General features: G+C 47.6%; 1 protein-coding gene across 1 annotated transcript in view; it reads left to right on the top strand.

Moving 5' to 3' along the window:
• Nucleotides 1–15238, top strand: part of LOC142922596 (cysteine protease ATG4B-like) — a 53647-nt gene that overhangs the window by 21822 nt on the left and 16587 nt on the right. Inside the window, exons 5-7 of the mRNA XM_076063415.1 lie at nucleotides 10245–10352; nucleotides 11811–11883; nucleotides 12632–12711. Of these exons, the coding sequence (XP_075919530.1) occupies nucleotides 10245–10352; nucleotides 11811–11883; nucleotides 12632–12711 (261 nt within the window). The remainder of the gene's footprint in view (nucleotides 1–10244; nucleotides 10353–11810; nucleotides 11884–12631; nucleotides 12712–15238) is intronic.

Here is a 15238-nt window from a genome sequence, read left to right as displayed (position 1 = left end):
ACAACCACCATCACCACAACCACCATCACAGTTACAACACTCCACCACAACCAACACCACCACCACCACAATTACAACATCAGCCACACAACCACCACCACAACAACCACCACAGTTACAACAACCACCACAGTTACAACAACCACAACAACAACAACAACCACCATCACCACAACGACCATCACAGTTACAACACTCCACCACAACCAACACCACCACCACAATTACAACATCAGCCACACAACCACCACCACAACAACCACCACAGTTACAACAACCACCACAACAACAACCACCACCACAACAACAACAACAACCACCATCACCACAACCACCATCACAGTTACAACACTCCACCACAACCAACACCACCACCACCACAATTACAACATCAGCCACACAACCACCACCACGACAACCACCACAGTTACAACAACCACCACAACAACAACCATCACCACAACCACCATCACAGTTACAACACTCCACCACAACCACCACCACCACCACAATTACAACATCAGCCACACAACCACCACCACAACAACCACCACAGTTACAACAACCACCACAACAACCACCATCACCACAACCACCATCACAGTTACAACACTCCACCACAACCACCACCACCACAATTACAACATCAGCCACACAACCACCACCACAACAACCACCACAGTTACAACAACCACCACAACAACAACCACCACCACAACAACAACAACAACCACCATCACCACAACCACCATCACAGTTACAACACTCCACCACAACCAACACCAACACCACCACCACAATTACAACATCAGCCACACAACCACCACCACAACAACCACCACAGTTACAACAACCACCACAACAACAACCACCACCACAACAACAACAACAACCACCATCACCACAACCACCATCGCAGTTACAACACTCCACCACAACCAACACCACCACCACAATTACAACATCAGCCACACAACCACCACCACAACAACCACCACAGTTACAACAACCACCACAACAACCACCATCACCACAACCACCATCACAGTTACAACACTCCACCACAACCAACACCACCACCACCACCACCACAATTACAACATCAGCCACACAACCACCACCACAACAACCACCACAGTTACAACAACCACCACAACAACAACCACCACAACAACAACAACAACCACCATCACCACAACCACCATCGCAGTTACAACACTCCACCACAACCAACACCACCACCACAATTACAACATCAGCCACACAACCACCACCACAACAACCACCACAGTTACAACAACCACCACAACAACCACCATCACCACAACCACCATCACAGTTACAACACTCCACCACAACCAACACCACCACCACCACCACAGTTACAACATCAGCCACACAACCACCACCACCACAACAATACCATGTAGTCATGGTATTGTTGTGGTGGTTGTGCGGTTGTTGTGCGGTTGTTGTGGTTGTTGTGCGGTTGTTGACTGGCGGTGGAAGCAGGCTGCAGAACCGCCGTGTTTGGAATCAGCGATTTCGGTTGTTGTGGTTGTTGTGGTTGTTGTGCGGTTGTTGTGGTTGTTGTGAAGTTGTTGTGCGGTTGTTGTGCGGTTGTTGTGGTTGTTGTGAAGTTGTTGTGGTTGTTGCGCGGTTGTTGTGGTTGTTGTGAAGTTGTTGTGCAGTTGTTGTGCGGTTGTTGTGGTTGTTGTGAAGTTGTTGTGGTTGTTGTGAAGTTGTTGTGCGGTTGTTGTGTGGTTTAGAGACCGCCGAAAGTTGGCAGATGGCCTATTTCGGTTTCGGACGAAAGTAATTTTTTTTTTTTACTTTGGGTCTGGTTTTGGTTTCGGCCGAAACTGATATTGACTTTCGGTCGTCAACCGAACATCTATTTTGAGAATATAACACTCGTGCTGAGTCTCATCAGCCGGTCAGTCGGCGCTAGGCAATCCTATGCGATAGGCTGCATACACACACACGTACACACGAACACACACGTACACACACACACGTACACACGTACACACGTACACACACGTACACACACACAACAACAACAACAACCGCCATTCGCCACTAAGTGGCGGTGACGTCACCACGACGCTTGTGCCAGGCCATGTGCACCTTGAGGCCACGTACACACATACACACACACACGTAGACACACACACACGTACACACATACACGTACCCACACACGTGTACACACACACACACGTACACACACGTATACACACACATACGTACACACGTACACACACACACATGTACACACACACGTACACACACACGTACACACACACGTACACACACATGTACACACACGTACACACACACGTACACACACACACACGTACACACACAGACACGTACACACACACACGTACACACACGTACACACATACACGTACACACACGTACACACACACGTACACACACACGTACACACACACACACGTACACACACACACACGTACACACACACGTACACACACACACGTACACACACACGTACACACACACACACGTACACACACATACACACGTACACACACACACACACGTACACAACAACAACAACCGCCATTCGCCACTAAGTGGCGGTGACGTCACCACGACGCTTGTGCCAGGCTATGTGCACCCTGAGGCCACGTGAAGTGTCGAACGCCCGCTGGCAGGAGGTCACGGGGCAGACCCAGGTGCCACGGGTCGACTGACTGAGATGACTGGCTGATGCACCACCTGTGCCCCCTACTGTGCCAACCTGCTGTGCTTTAGCCACCCGGCGCTCCGCTCGCTGTTGTGAGCGTCGCTCCTCCGCCCTCCGTTGTTGTTGGAGGGCGACTGCCTCCAACTGCCCAGTAGCATCCTTCACGAGCCTCCTCCACAGAGGCCGATCTTGACACCGCTGGTACCAGTCATCGGCAAGTCCACTCAGCTCCACGTCCTCCTGTACCACATCACTCCATCTCTTCTCTAGCCCGTGCCGCACCCGCTTAGCCCCCTCAATCCGGCCAAACAAAAGCTGTTTCGGCATGCGGTGGCTGGGCATGCGGGCTACATGACCCAGCCATCGCAGCCTTGCCTGCCGGAGGAGCTCACCGATGGGACCCTGCCCAGATCTTTCAAGGATTTGTGAGCTCCTCACACAATCCAGTCTGGTTAAACCCAGGATGGATCGTAGGCAGGCCAGCCTAAATGTTTCTAACCGGCGAAGATGTTCCATTAGGGGGGTCCACGTTTCGCAAGCGTAGAGAAGGGAGGGAATGACCGTGGCCGAGAAGACCTGAAGCTTAGTGCGGAGCGACAGACCAGGTAGCTTCCACACAGCGTTACGCAACCGATGAAAAGATATTGCCGCTCGACTGATTCGGAGTGAGACCTCTGCTGTTAAACTGGAGCCAGTCATAAGCACACTGCCCAGGTATGGGAAACTCTCCACTCTCTCCACAACTGCCCCATCACCGATTGGGAGTTGTGGGGGTGGAGTGTCCGATGGTACAAAATACCCAGGCAGGTGCTTAGTTTTGGTGGGGCTGATAGTAAGGCCCCACCTCTTAGTGGCACGCTCCAGTCTCAGCAGCAGCGTCTCCAACTCCTCCTCTGACTGAGCAGCTATTACCAAGTCATCAGCATACATAACGTGGTTGAGCAATAGGGAGCCATCCCTTGACCGCACCCGGGCATCGATTAGCCTCCCATTATATCTGTACCATATGGAGATTCCCCCGGTACAGCTATTGAAGGCTTCACGAACTACGTGGTCAAAATAGATGTTAAATAATGTGGGAGCCAGAGGACATCCCTGTCGCACCCCAAGGTGTACAGGGAATGGCTCTGACTCCCGGCCACGTAGTTTTACCCGGGCCCGCTCACCATCATGAAGGTCCTTAATGATCGTGAGCAGAGGGTCAGGTACTCCAAAAGCACGAAGAACGACCCAGAGCCCAGGCCTACTGATGGTATCATAGGCCTTGACCAGGTCAATAAAGCAGAGATGTAGGTCTTGTTGGAATTCCCTACACCTCTGCTGTAGCAGACGGACAGAAAATATGGCATCTGTGCAGGACCGCCCTTTCCTGAAACCACATTGGGGCTCCGCAAGCCTCTCCTCAGCGTGCCTGGCAAGGCGATGCTGAATAATCCTTGCCAGGACCTTTCCCGGCACACTGAGGAGTGAGATGCCCCTGTAGTTGTTACAGTCTGTGCGGTCCCCCTTCTTAAAAAGGGGGACCACCAGGGCATCCTTCCAATCCTGCGGAACCCGTCCAGTGGTCCAGACTGTTGTTATGATGTCATATAGGGCAGTCTGTGCACAAACGCCACCCTCCCTCAGCATTTCGCTTGGGAGATCATCTCTGCCCGCTGCCTTTCCTGGTCTCAGACTCCGGATCGCCTTCAATACTTCCTCAGCAGATGGCACCTCAGCCAGCCACTCACAGGGGGTGACTTCATCCAATATTTGAGGCACCGCAGTCTCAGCAGGGTCATCCTCACTTTGTGCCACGGTGTTTTCCTGGCTGAGGGATTTTCCCTCCCCCAGGACCTCACAGAAATGCTCAGCAAATCTGCGAACCTGTTCCTGGGGGTCGGAAATTGGATCACCGTTTTTTCCCCTAATGATGGTAATAGGTGTGGCGCTGCAGGTTACTTTTTTGATGGAGTTAAATAGAGATTTGTGATCACGGGCCACTGAGGCAGACTCCATCTCCTCAGCAACCCGCGACCACCACCCATCCTTGCAGCGCCTCACGGCTCTCCGAACCTCCGAGCGAAGGCTGCGGTAAGCCTCCTCATTCTCTGACGTGGGATTCTGTAGCCGATGACAGTGGGCCTGTCGCTTTTTCTCAACCATCGTGAACAACTCCTCTGTCATCCAGGGTGTCTGGGGAGGTCTGGACCGCGTACCCAAAGCAGCCATTGCAGCTGCATGAGTCACAGTCCTAAACCTCGCCCATTTACCCTCGACATCAGGAGGAGTCGGGGACGATACCAATCCCAGCCGCAAGCGATGATGAAATTCTCGCTTGCAACTTTCATCAGATAACTGAGACCAGGCCACTTTAGGTTGGAATGGGGTCCTGGGTGTACACCCACCACCGGAGTGGAAGAATGGCAGGCGCATCTTACAGATGACTAGTCGATGGTCAGAGGGCAGATCAGCTCCACGGTAGGTCCTGGTGTCAAGGACATGGGCTCGCATTCGCTGGTCCATCACTATGTAGTCCAGCAGATGTTCTTGCTTGGACCCGGCATGCATCCATGATGTTGTGTGGATGCGCCGATGCCGGAACAGCGTGTTGGTAATTACAAGCCCATGGGCTGCACAAAAATCTAGCAGCCTCCTACCGTTGTTATTGAGCTGATCTGGCCCATGCCCTCCAATCACTCCAGACCAGGTGCCAGTATCATGACCAACTCGGGCATTGAAGTCACCCAACATGATGACTCTATCCCGAGGGGCCACTTTAGCCAGCACCTGTGACAGGAGGTCATAGAAGGCATCTGACTCATCGGCTTTGCCTGCATCCCTCCACGGATGTTCATCTTCGGTGGGGGCATAAGTAACCACGACCACCATTCCTCGCCTCCGGTTGATGGGAAGGCGAGCCCAAAGTAGCCTGGGGCTTACAGCTTCCCACACCTCACCGCCACGCTCCCACGCCCCCTTCATTCTTTTGTTCAAAAGAAGACCCACACCCTGTTGTTTGGCAGTCTGCTGCCCCGAGTAGAGGACTGTCCACCCCTCATGGTGGCAGGAGCCAGAGCCGGTCCACCGGACCTCCTGAATGCCGCATAGATCCAGGCGGTACCGGTCCAGCTCCCGACAGAGGAGTGGCAGCCTCTCCTCTGCAGTGAGCGTTCGAACATTCCACGTGGCCAACCGTAGTGGCTTTTCGTTGTTTCTGGAGTAGCCCCGAGGGTAGGTATTCAATCTCCTGGCTCCGCCAATTGGGGTTTGGCCAGGAGACGTCATAGACGCCTGGCCCCCCGGGGCCTCCGGCACAAGCTTAGTTGTTACATATTTCAGTTTAATTCGTAGTTTCGTGGTAATTAATTGAAGGTGGAGGGGTTACCAGCCCCTCGCACCCGTCCAGAGCCCCCGTTTAGCCCCTGTGGTGGACACATATGCCATGAGGGGAGGAGCCAATCAAAATTGGATCTCCCCCCACAGCGCTGTCCACGACAGAGTTGCCCGTCCGGCACCGCGAGGAGGTAGGGGGTTGTTTTGCCGCACACACACGTACACACACACACGTACACACACACACGTACACACACACACACGTACACACACACACACGTACACACACACGTACACACACACACACGCATACACACACACACACACGTACACACACACACACGTACACACACACACACACGTACACACACACGTACACACACACACACGTACACACACGTACACACACGTACACACGTACACACACACACGTACACACACGTACACACACACGTACACACACGTACACACACACACACACGTACACACACACACGTACACACACACACACGTACACACACACACACACGTACACACACATACGTACACACACACACACGTACACACACACACACGTACACACACACACACGTACACACACACACACACACGTACACACACACACATACACACACACGTACACACACACGTACACACACACACGTACACACACACGTACACACACACACATACGTACACACACACACGTACACACACACACACACGTACACACACACACACGTACACACACACACATGTACACACACACGTACACATACACACACGTACACACACACACACACACGTACACACACACACACGTACACACACACACACACACGTAGACACACACACACGTACACACACACGTACACACACACACACACGTACACACATACACACACACGTACACACACACATACACACACGTACACACACACACACATACACACACACGTACACACACACACACGTACACACACACGTACACACGTACACACACACACATCAGCAGCAGCTTGCGAGCGAGGTGACAGCCATAACCAATGGTCTGGGGCCCTCAATAAGTGACGTCACGCACCTAGAGATTGGCGCTACGAACCCGGCGGCCCGAGTTCGACTCCCGCTCACGGCCGGTGACGATTATTTGAACCGGTCCTGGGCCTCCCCTAGGTCGACTCGGCCTCAAGCGTGCACGCGGTGCGGTGTGTCAACATCGCCACTGGGGAGACAAAGGCACCCGGCCTTGGTGAATCGGAAGTCCCGGGGGTAGTAAAGCTGGTGTTTCATAAATGTTGTGTTGGGTAACTTGGGTTGTACATCTTCTTTGGTTCTTTCGGTAATGTCACCACCACGTGGAATGAGAAAAATAAAATAATAAAACGACGAAATTCTCACGACGTTTCGGCCACAACGCAAGCGGCCTTCCTCAGGTGAAGATTCGGGACTATCCAGGAGACAGAATCTATCCAGGAGACAGAGACAGAATCTATCCATGAGACAGAGTCTCTCTGTCTCATGGATAGACTTTGTCTCTGTCTACTGGATAGACCTGTTTCTTCACCTGAGGAAGGCCGCTTGCGTTGTGGCCGAAACGTCGTGAGAATTTTATCGTGTTATTTTATTATTTTATTCTCATTCTACGTGGTGGTGACTTTACCGACGGAACCAAAGAAGCTGAAAATCTTGCAGTCATCGCGAAAGCTTTAAATCGAAAAAGAGAGACAACTCTGATAATGATATTGGCGGCGTCCTTGACATTGATTGGTCCACACCCGAGACGGCTTTTCTTAGAGCCCTTAGTCTCACACTGGTGTTGGACCAGATGAATAGTATCAAAGTACGAAAAAAAATAGTCTCCACACAGGTGTTGGACCAGATGACGCCATTGAAGCTCTGTCGTCCCGACACTTCTGTTCCTTCACCTGAAGACGGCCGCTTGCGTTGTGGCTGAAACGTCGTGAGAATTTTTAGTGTCTCATTTTGTTTGATTGTTTTATTCGCATTCTACGTGGTGGTGACTTTACCGAAAGAACCAAAGAAGATGAATCTTTTGCAGTCATCACGAAAGCTTCAAATCGAGAATGAATATTCGTTGGTTCTTTCGGTACAAGTCACCACCACGTTAGAAGGGAAACAATAAAATAATAAAAATCTAAAACAATAAAATTATTATTCTTGGTTCTTTCGGTACAAGTCACCACCACGTTAGAAGGGAAACAATAAAATAATAAAAATATAAAACAATAAAATTATTATTCTTGGTTCTTTCGGTACAAGTCACCACCACGTAGAAGGGAAACAATAAAATAATAATAAACATATATAAAACAATATTATTATTTTATTGTTTCCCTTCTACGTGGTGGTGACCTTACCGAAAGAATCAAAGAGGACGAATCCTTGCAGTCATCACGAACGCTTTAAATCGAAATCTGAATCTTTTGCAGTCATCACGGAAGCTTTAGAATCGAAATTTGTGGTTATTACAGTATGCCTCTCTGTTTCGGTCGGCCTCTACTGTGGTTGTTGTTGTTGTTTTGTTGTGGTTGTTGTGGTTGTTGTTGTTGTTGTTGTCGTGGCGGTTGTTGTGCGTCTGCAGATTGGCGTAGGGAGCATGGTGCAGAACCGCCGTGCATTTGTATTGAGCGATTACGGTTGTTGTTGTGATGTTGTTGTGTTGTTGTTGTTGTGTTGTTGTTGTGATGTTGTTGTGATGTTGTTGTTGTGATGTTGTTGTGATGTTGTTGTTGTGATGTTGTTGTGATGTTGTTGTTGTTGTGATGTTGTTGTGATGTTGTTGTTGTTTTGTTGTTGTTGTCGTGGTGGTTGTTGTGCGTCTGCAGTTGGCGTAGGGAGCATGGTGCAGAACCGCCGTGCGTTTGTATTGAGCGATTACGGTTGTTGTTGTTGTGATGATGTTGGTGTGATGTTGTTGTTGTGATGTTGTTGTGTTGTTGTTGTGTTGTTGTTGTGTTGTGATGTTGTTGTTGTTGTGATGTTGTGTTGTTGTTGTGATGTTGTTGTGATGTTGTTGTGTTGTTGTTGTGATGTTGTTGTTGTGTTGTTGTGATGTTGTTGTGATGTTGTTGTGATGTTGTTGTGATGTTGTGATGTTGTTGTGTTGTTGTGATGTTGTTGTGATGTTGTTGTGATGTTGCTGTTGTTGTTGTGTTGTTGTTGTGATGTTGCTGTTGTGTTGTTGTTGTGATGTTGTTGTGATGTTGCTGTTGTGATGTTGCTGTTGTTGTGTTGTTGTGATGATGTTGTTGTGATGTTGTTGTGATGTTGCTGTTGTGATGTTGCTGTTGTGTTGTTGTGATGTTGCTGTTGTGATGTTGTTGTGATGTTGTTGTTGTGATGTTGTTGTGATGTTGTTGTGATGTTGCTGTTGTTGTGATGTTGTTGTGATGTTGTTGTGATGTCGTTTAAAGCTTTCGTGACTGCAAGGATTAATCTTCTTTGGTTCTTTCGGTAACGTCACCACCACGTAGAATGAGAATAAAATAATAATACATTGATAAAATAAAATAACACAATAACGTCGTGAGAATTTTATTGTGTTATTTTATTTTATCAATTTATTATTTTATTCTCATTCTACGTGGTGGTGACTTTACCGAAAGAACCAAAGAAGATGTGTTGTTGTTGTTATGTTGTTGTTGTTGTGATGTTGTTGTTGTTGTTGTGATGTTGTTGTGTTGTTGTGATGTTGTTGTGTTGATGGTGTTGTGATGTTGTTGTGATGTTGCTGTTGTTGTGATGTTGTTGTGATGTTGCTGTTGTTGTGATGTTGTTGTGATGTTGTGATGTTGTTGTGATGTTGTTGTTGTGTTGTTGTGATGTTGTTGTTGTGATGTTGTGATATTGCTGTGATGTTGTTGTGATGTTGTTGTGATGTTGCTGTTGTTGTGTTGTTGTGATGTTGTGATATTGCTGTGATGTTGTTGTTGTGATGTTGTTGTGATGTTGTTGTTGTGATGTTGCTGTGATGTTGTTGTTGTGATGTTGTTGTTGTGATGTTGTTGTTGTGATGTTGCTGTTGTTGTGATGTTGTTGTTGTGATGTTGTGATGTTGTTGTTGTGATGTTGTTGTTGTGTTGTTGTTGTGATGTTGCTGTTGTTGTGATGTTGTTGTGATGTTGTTGTGATGTTGTTATTGTGATGTTGTTGTGATGTTGCTGTTGTTGTTGTTGTTGTGTGGTGGCTGTAGACTGGCGGTGGGAGCAGGACGCCGTGCTGCCCGGTGGGGGCGGCTACGGCAACATCGTGGAGGCCTTCCTGGACAAGAAGGACTCCTACTACTCCATACACCAGATCGGCACGGCCTGACGGGAGACACGGGGGGGAGACACGGGGGGAGATCATGGGGGGAGATCACGGGGGGACACGGGGGGGAGATCACGGGGGGGAGACACGGGGAGACACGGGGGGAGATCACGGGGGGAGACACGGGGAGACACGGGGAGACACGGGGGGAGACATGGGGGGAGACATGGGGGGAGACACGGGGAGACGCGGGGGGAGACATGGGGGGGAGACACGGGGAGACACGGGGAGACACGGGGAGACGCGGGGGGAGACACGGGGGGGAGATGGGGGGGACACACGGAAATATACAGGGACACACGGTGGGTGACAGTAGGGAGGACAGGGACGCACAGACATATACTGTGCCTGTGTAGTGTATAATGTAGTGTATAATGTAGTGTATCGTGTGCTTGTGTAGTGTATGATGTAGTGTATAATGTAGTGTATAATGTAGTGTATAATGTAGTGTATCGTGTGCTGTGTGTAGTGTATAATGTAGTGTATCGTGTGCTGTGTGTAGTGTATAATGTAGTGTATGATGTAGTGTATAATGTAGTGTATCGTGTGCTGCGTGTAGTGTATAATGTAGTGTATTGTGTGCTGTGTGTAGTGTATAATGTAGTGTATCGTGTGCTGTGTGTAGTGTATAATGTAGTGTATCATGTGCTGTGTGTAGTGTATAATGTAGTGTATCGTGTGCTGTGTGTAGTGTATAATGTAGTGTATAATGTAGTGTATCATGTGCTGTGTGTAGTGTATAGTGTATAATGTAGTGTATAATGTAGTGTATCGTGTGCTGTGTGTAGTGTATAATGTAGTGTATCGTGTACTGTGTGTAGTGTATAATGTAGTGTATCGTGTGCTGTGTGTAGTGTATAATGTAGTGTATAATGTAGTGTATCGTGTGCTGTGTGTAGTGTATAATGTAGTGTATAGTGTAGTGTATAACGTAGTGTATAATGTAGTGTATAATGTAGTGTATCGTGTGCTGTGTGTAGTGTATAATGTAGTGTATAATGTAGTGTATAATGCAGTGTATAATGTAGTGTATAATGTAGTGTATAATGTGTATAATGTAGTGTGTAATGTAGTGTGTAATGTAGTGTGTAATGTAGTGTATAATGTAGTGTATCGTGTGCTGTGTGTAGTGTATAATGTAGTGTATAATGTAATGTATAATGTAGTGTATCGTGTACTGTGTGTAGTGTATAATGTAGTGTATAATGTAGTGTATCGTGTACTGTGTGTAGTGTATAACGTAGTGTATAATGTAGTGTATCGTGTACTGTGTGTAGTGTATAACGTAGTGTATAATGTAGTGTATAATGTAGTGTATCGTGTGCTGTGTGTAGTGTATAATGTAGTGTATAATGTAGTGTATCGTGTGCTGTGTGTAGTGTATAATGTAGTGTATAATGTAGTGTATAATGTAGTGTATAATGTAGTGTATGGTGTGCTGTGTGTGCAGCCCAGATGGGTGTGGGGGAGGGGAAGCAAGTCGGGCAGTGGTACGGACCAAACACCGTTGCACAGGTGCTCAGGTGTGTATACGTGTGTACGTGTGTGTGTACGTGTGTGTGTACGTGTGTGTGTACGTGTGTGTGTACGTGTGTGTGTACGTGTGTGTGTGTGCGTACGTGTGTGTGTACGTGTGTGTGTACGTGTGTGTGTGTACGTACGTGTGTGTGTACGTGTGTGCGTGTATGTGTGTGTGTACGTGTGCGTGTACGTGTGTGCGTGTGTGTGTGCGTGTGTGTACGTGTGTGTGTGTACGTGTGTGTATACGCGTGTATACACGTGTGGTGGGGAGCGATAGTGTAGCGGTTAGCGCTACGCTGCGCTATGAACCTGGCGACCCGGGTTCGATTCCCGCTCACGGCCAACACCAGTGACGATTATCTGAACCGGTCCCGGGCCTCCCCTAGGTCGACTCAGCCTCAAATGAGTACCTGGTGCGGTGTGTAAACATCGTCACTAGGGAGACAAAGGCGGTCGGGCGTGGTGCTGGCCACCCACCCCCTTGTGTACCGTTCCGGCCTTCATAGGTGCTCGCTAACAGCACTTGCCCCTACAGTCTGTAGAGGCTACACGGGGGACCTTTGTCTGTGTCTACCTTCACAGCTGCTGCTGCTACTCGCTACTAGCAGCACTTGCCCCAGCACTCTGTTGAGGCTACACGGGGGACCTTTGTCTGTGTCTACCTTCATAGCTGCTGCTGCTACTCGCTACTAACAGCACTTGCCCCAGCAGTCTGTTGAGGCTACACGGGGGATCTTTGTCTTTGTGCAGGAAGCTGACCCTGTTTGACGAGTGGAGCTCGTTAGCCGTGCACGTTGCCATGGACAACACAGTGGTTATCAAGGACATAGGTGAGTAAGAGCGTTGGAGTGCACCTAGCCTGGCGCAAGCGTCATTCCTGCCAGACTGGTTGGGAATGGCGCCTGTGATATGCAGGAGGTCGTGGGTTCCATCCCGACCCTGACGATGCCTGCTGCTGTAGATTTGGAGTCTGCGTCTCTCTCTCATCATCATCATGGTGGTTAGGAGATGTTAACTACCTCGCCTGGTGTGCAGGAGGTCGTGGGTTCCATCCCGATCCTGACGCCTGCTGTATATGTGGAGTCTGCGTCTCTCATCATCATCACGGTGGCTATGAGATGTTGACTACCTCGCCTGGTATACAGGAGGTCGCGGGTTCCATCCCGATCCTGACGCCTGCTGTATATGTGGAGTCTGCGTCTCTCTCTCATCATCATCATCACGGTGGCTATGAGATGTTAACTACCTCGCCTGGTATGCAGGAGGTCATGGGTTCGATCCCGACCCTGACGATGCCTGCTGCTGCTGTATATTTGGAGTCAGCGTGTGTCTCTCTCTCTCCCCGTGGTCGTGTGGATTTTTCTCCGGGTCCTCCGCTTTTTCCCCCTCCACATTTTTACAATCGGCTTAACCCACGCGTTCAGAGCAAGGCCGTAGCCATGGAATCAACATGGGGGGGGGGTGGGGACAACATCATCCAGGGGGTTTGGGGGTCCCAACCCAGAAAAAATATAAATTTTAAAATAATTTCCTGCCTTAAAATATTTTAAAAAATTCACTCGCACGTGGGATAGCCTTTTTATTTATTTCTTACAATGATGTCCAATAGTGTTATTGTATTACATCATCGCTCTGTTTCTGTTTTACCTCTTCTTGTTCCATCGTATGTAATGGCAGAGATTAGCGATTGATAAAGTAACAACCGTAACCACAATCACGCAGACACGAATCTACGCGTTGATTTATTCTTTGGTTTTTTTCGGTAAAGTCACGTAGAAATAATAATAAATAAAATAAAATTATATGCCGGCATACGACGTTTAAGTATTCTATCGCCGTCTTAAACTTCACACTTAACTTACAATCTAACAATCTTTGAAACAGCGTATTCAACCAAACCACGCGTTAATTGCGTTTTAGCCGACCGTTTGTGTTGCTTTACATAGTTTCCAAATTTTGCTGAACCCTGTTTGATTTAATGTGATGTTCCGTCTCTCTGTATCCCCTGGTGTATCTGTGTTAATTCCCCCTACTTAAGGTCCGCGTATATATATCTCCGCGGTTATGCGTGTTCCTCTACCTGACGATGATTGCTTGTGTTGCGATCGAAACGTCGCATGCTATTATATATAAAAAAGTTTATTTTTTTATTATTTCCACGTGACTTTACCGACAAAACCAGAGCGTAATTCCTGCAGTGACGGAAGCGCCTCGTCAAGTTCGCATAGATTTACGTGAAGGCATGTCCAGACAGTAGTGTGGCCAAGGTTTTGCACAGCGTTTTTATTTACATAGCATAGCAATTATTTTTTTTCTAGCAATATATTGGGGGGGGGGGGGGTGTGTCCCCCCCCCCCCCCATATATATTATCATTAGAGCCTTGGTTCAGGATATTTGGCTAGTGCTGCTATAAACTTCCACGTGATGACGATGATGATGATAAGCCTTCACACTTCGTTGGGCTATCGTTTGTGATCTGAAGAAGTGAAACTTTTTTTTAAAAACACGCTTTAATGAAACGTACCGTACGAGTAGTAATGGCAGAACCGCACGTCTCCAGGAAGTGGCCCCGGAGCTTTGCCACAACGTAAGGGACCCGTGGACAATTACAGCCAATAGCCGAAACATAACATTTAAAAAAAGATTGTTTAAAAAAATATATTTTTTATGATAGAATGTAGTATTGTCATCAGTATGACATCAGTATACCAAGTTTGCAGTCGATATCACATTGGGAAGTGGGTTAATATTGAGTTACAAGATTTGAGGATACAACAACAGAGTGAGTTAAATGAAAGTGTGTAAAAAGATTGTGTCAAAATATATATTTATATTTTTGTATGATATAATATAGTATTGTCATCAGTATGACATAAGTATAGCAAGTTTTCAGTCGATATCACATTGGGAAGTGGGGTACAATTGAGTTACGAGATTTAAGGATACAACAACAGAGTGAGTTAAATGAAAGTGTGTAAAAAGATTGTTTCAAAATAAATATTTTTATTTTTTATGATAGAATGTAGTATTGTCATCAGTGTGACATCAGTATACCAAGTCTGTAGTGGATATCACATTGGGAAGCGAGTTAATATTGAGTTACAAGATTTGAGGATTCAACAACAACAGACAGTGAGTTCAATGAAAGCGTGTAAAAATAATAAGTAATATTTAAAACTACTTTTTAAAAATCACACGCTTTAATGAAATGTACCGTACGAGGAGTAATGTAAGAACTCCACGCCTCCAGGAAGTGGCCCCGAAGTTTGCCACAAAAGCCGAAACATGTAAAAAAGATTGTTTCGAAATAAATATTTTTTATTTTTTATGATATAATATAGTATTGTCATCAGTGT

The sequence above is a fragment of the Petromyzon marinus genome, unplaced genomic scaffold (assembly GCF_048934315.1).
Source record: "Petromyzon marinus isolate PM22_M1 ecotype Great Lakes invasive population unplaced genomic scaffold, UKy_Petmar_22M1.pri1.0 PM_Scaffold_113, whole genome shotgun sequence".
Classification (NCBI taxonomy): domain Eukaryota; kingdom Metazoa; phylum Chordata; class Hyperoartia; order Petromyzontiformes; family Petromyzontidae; genus Petromyzon; species Petromyzon marinus.
This window is presented reverse-complemented; position numbering and strand designations above follow the sequence as displayed.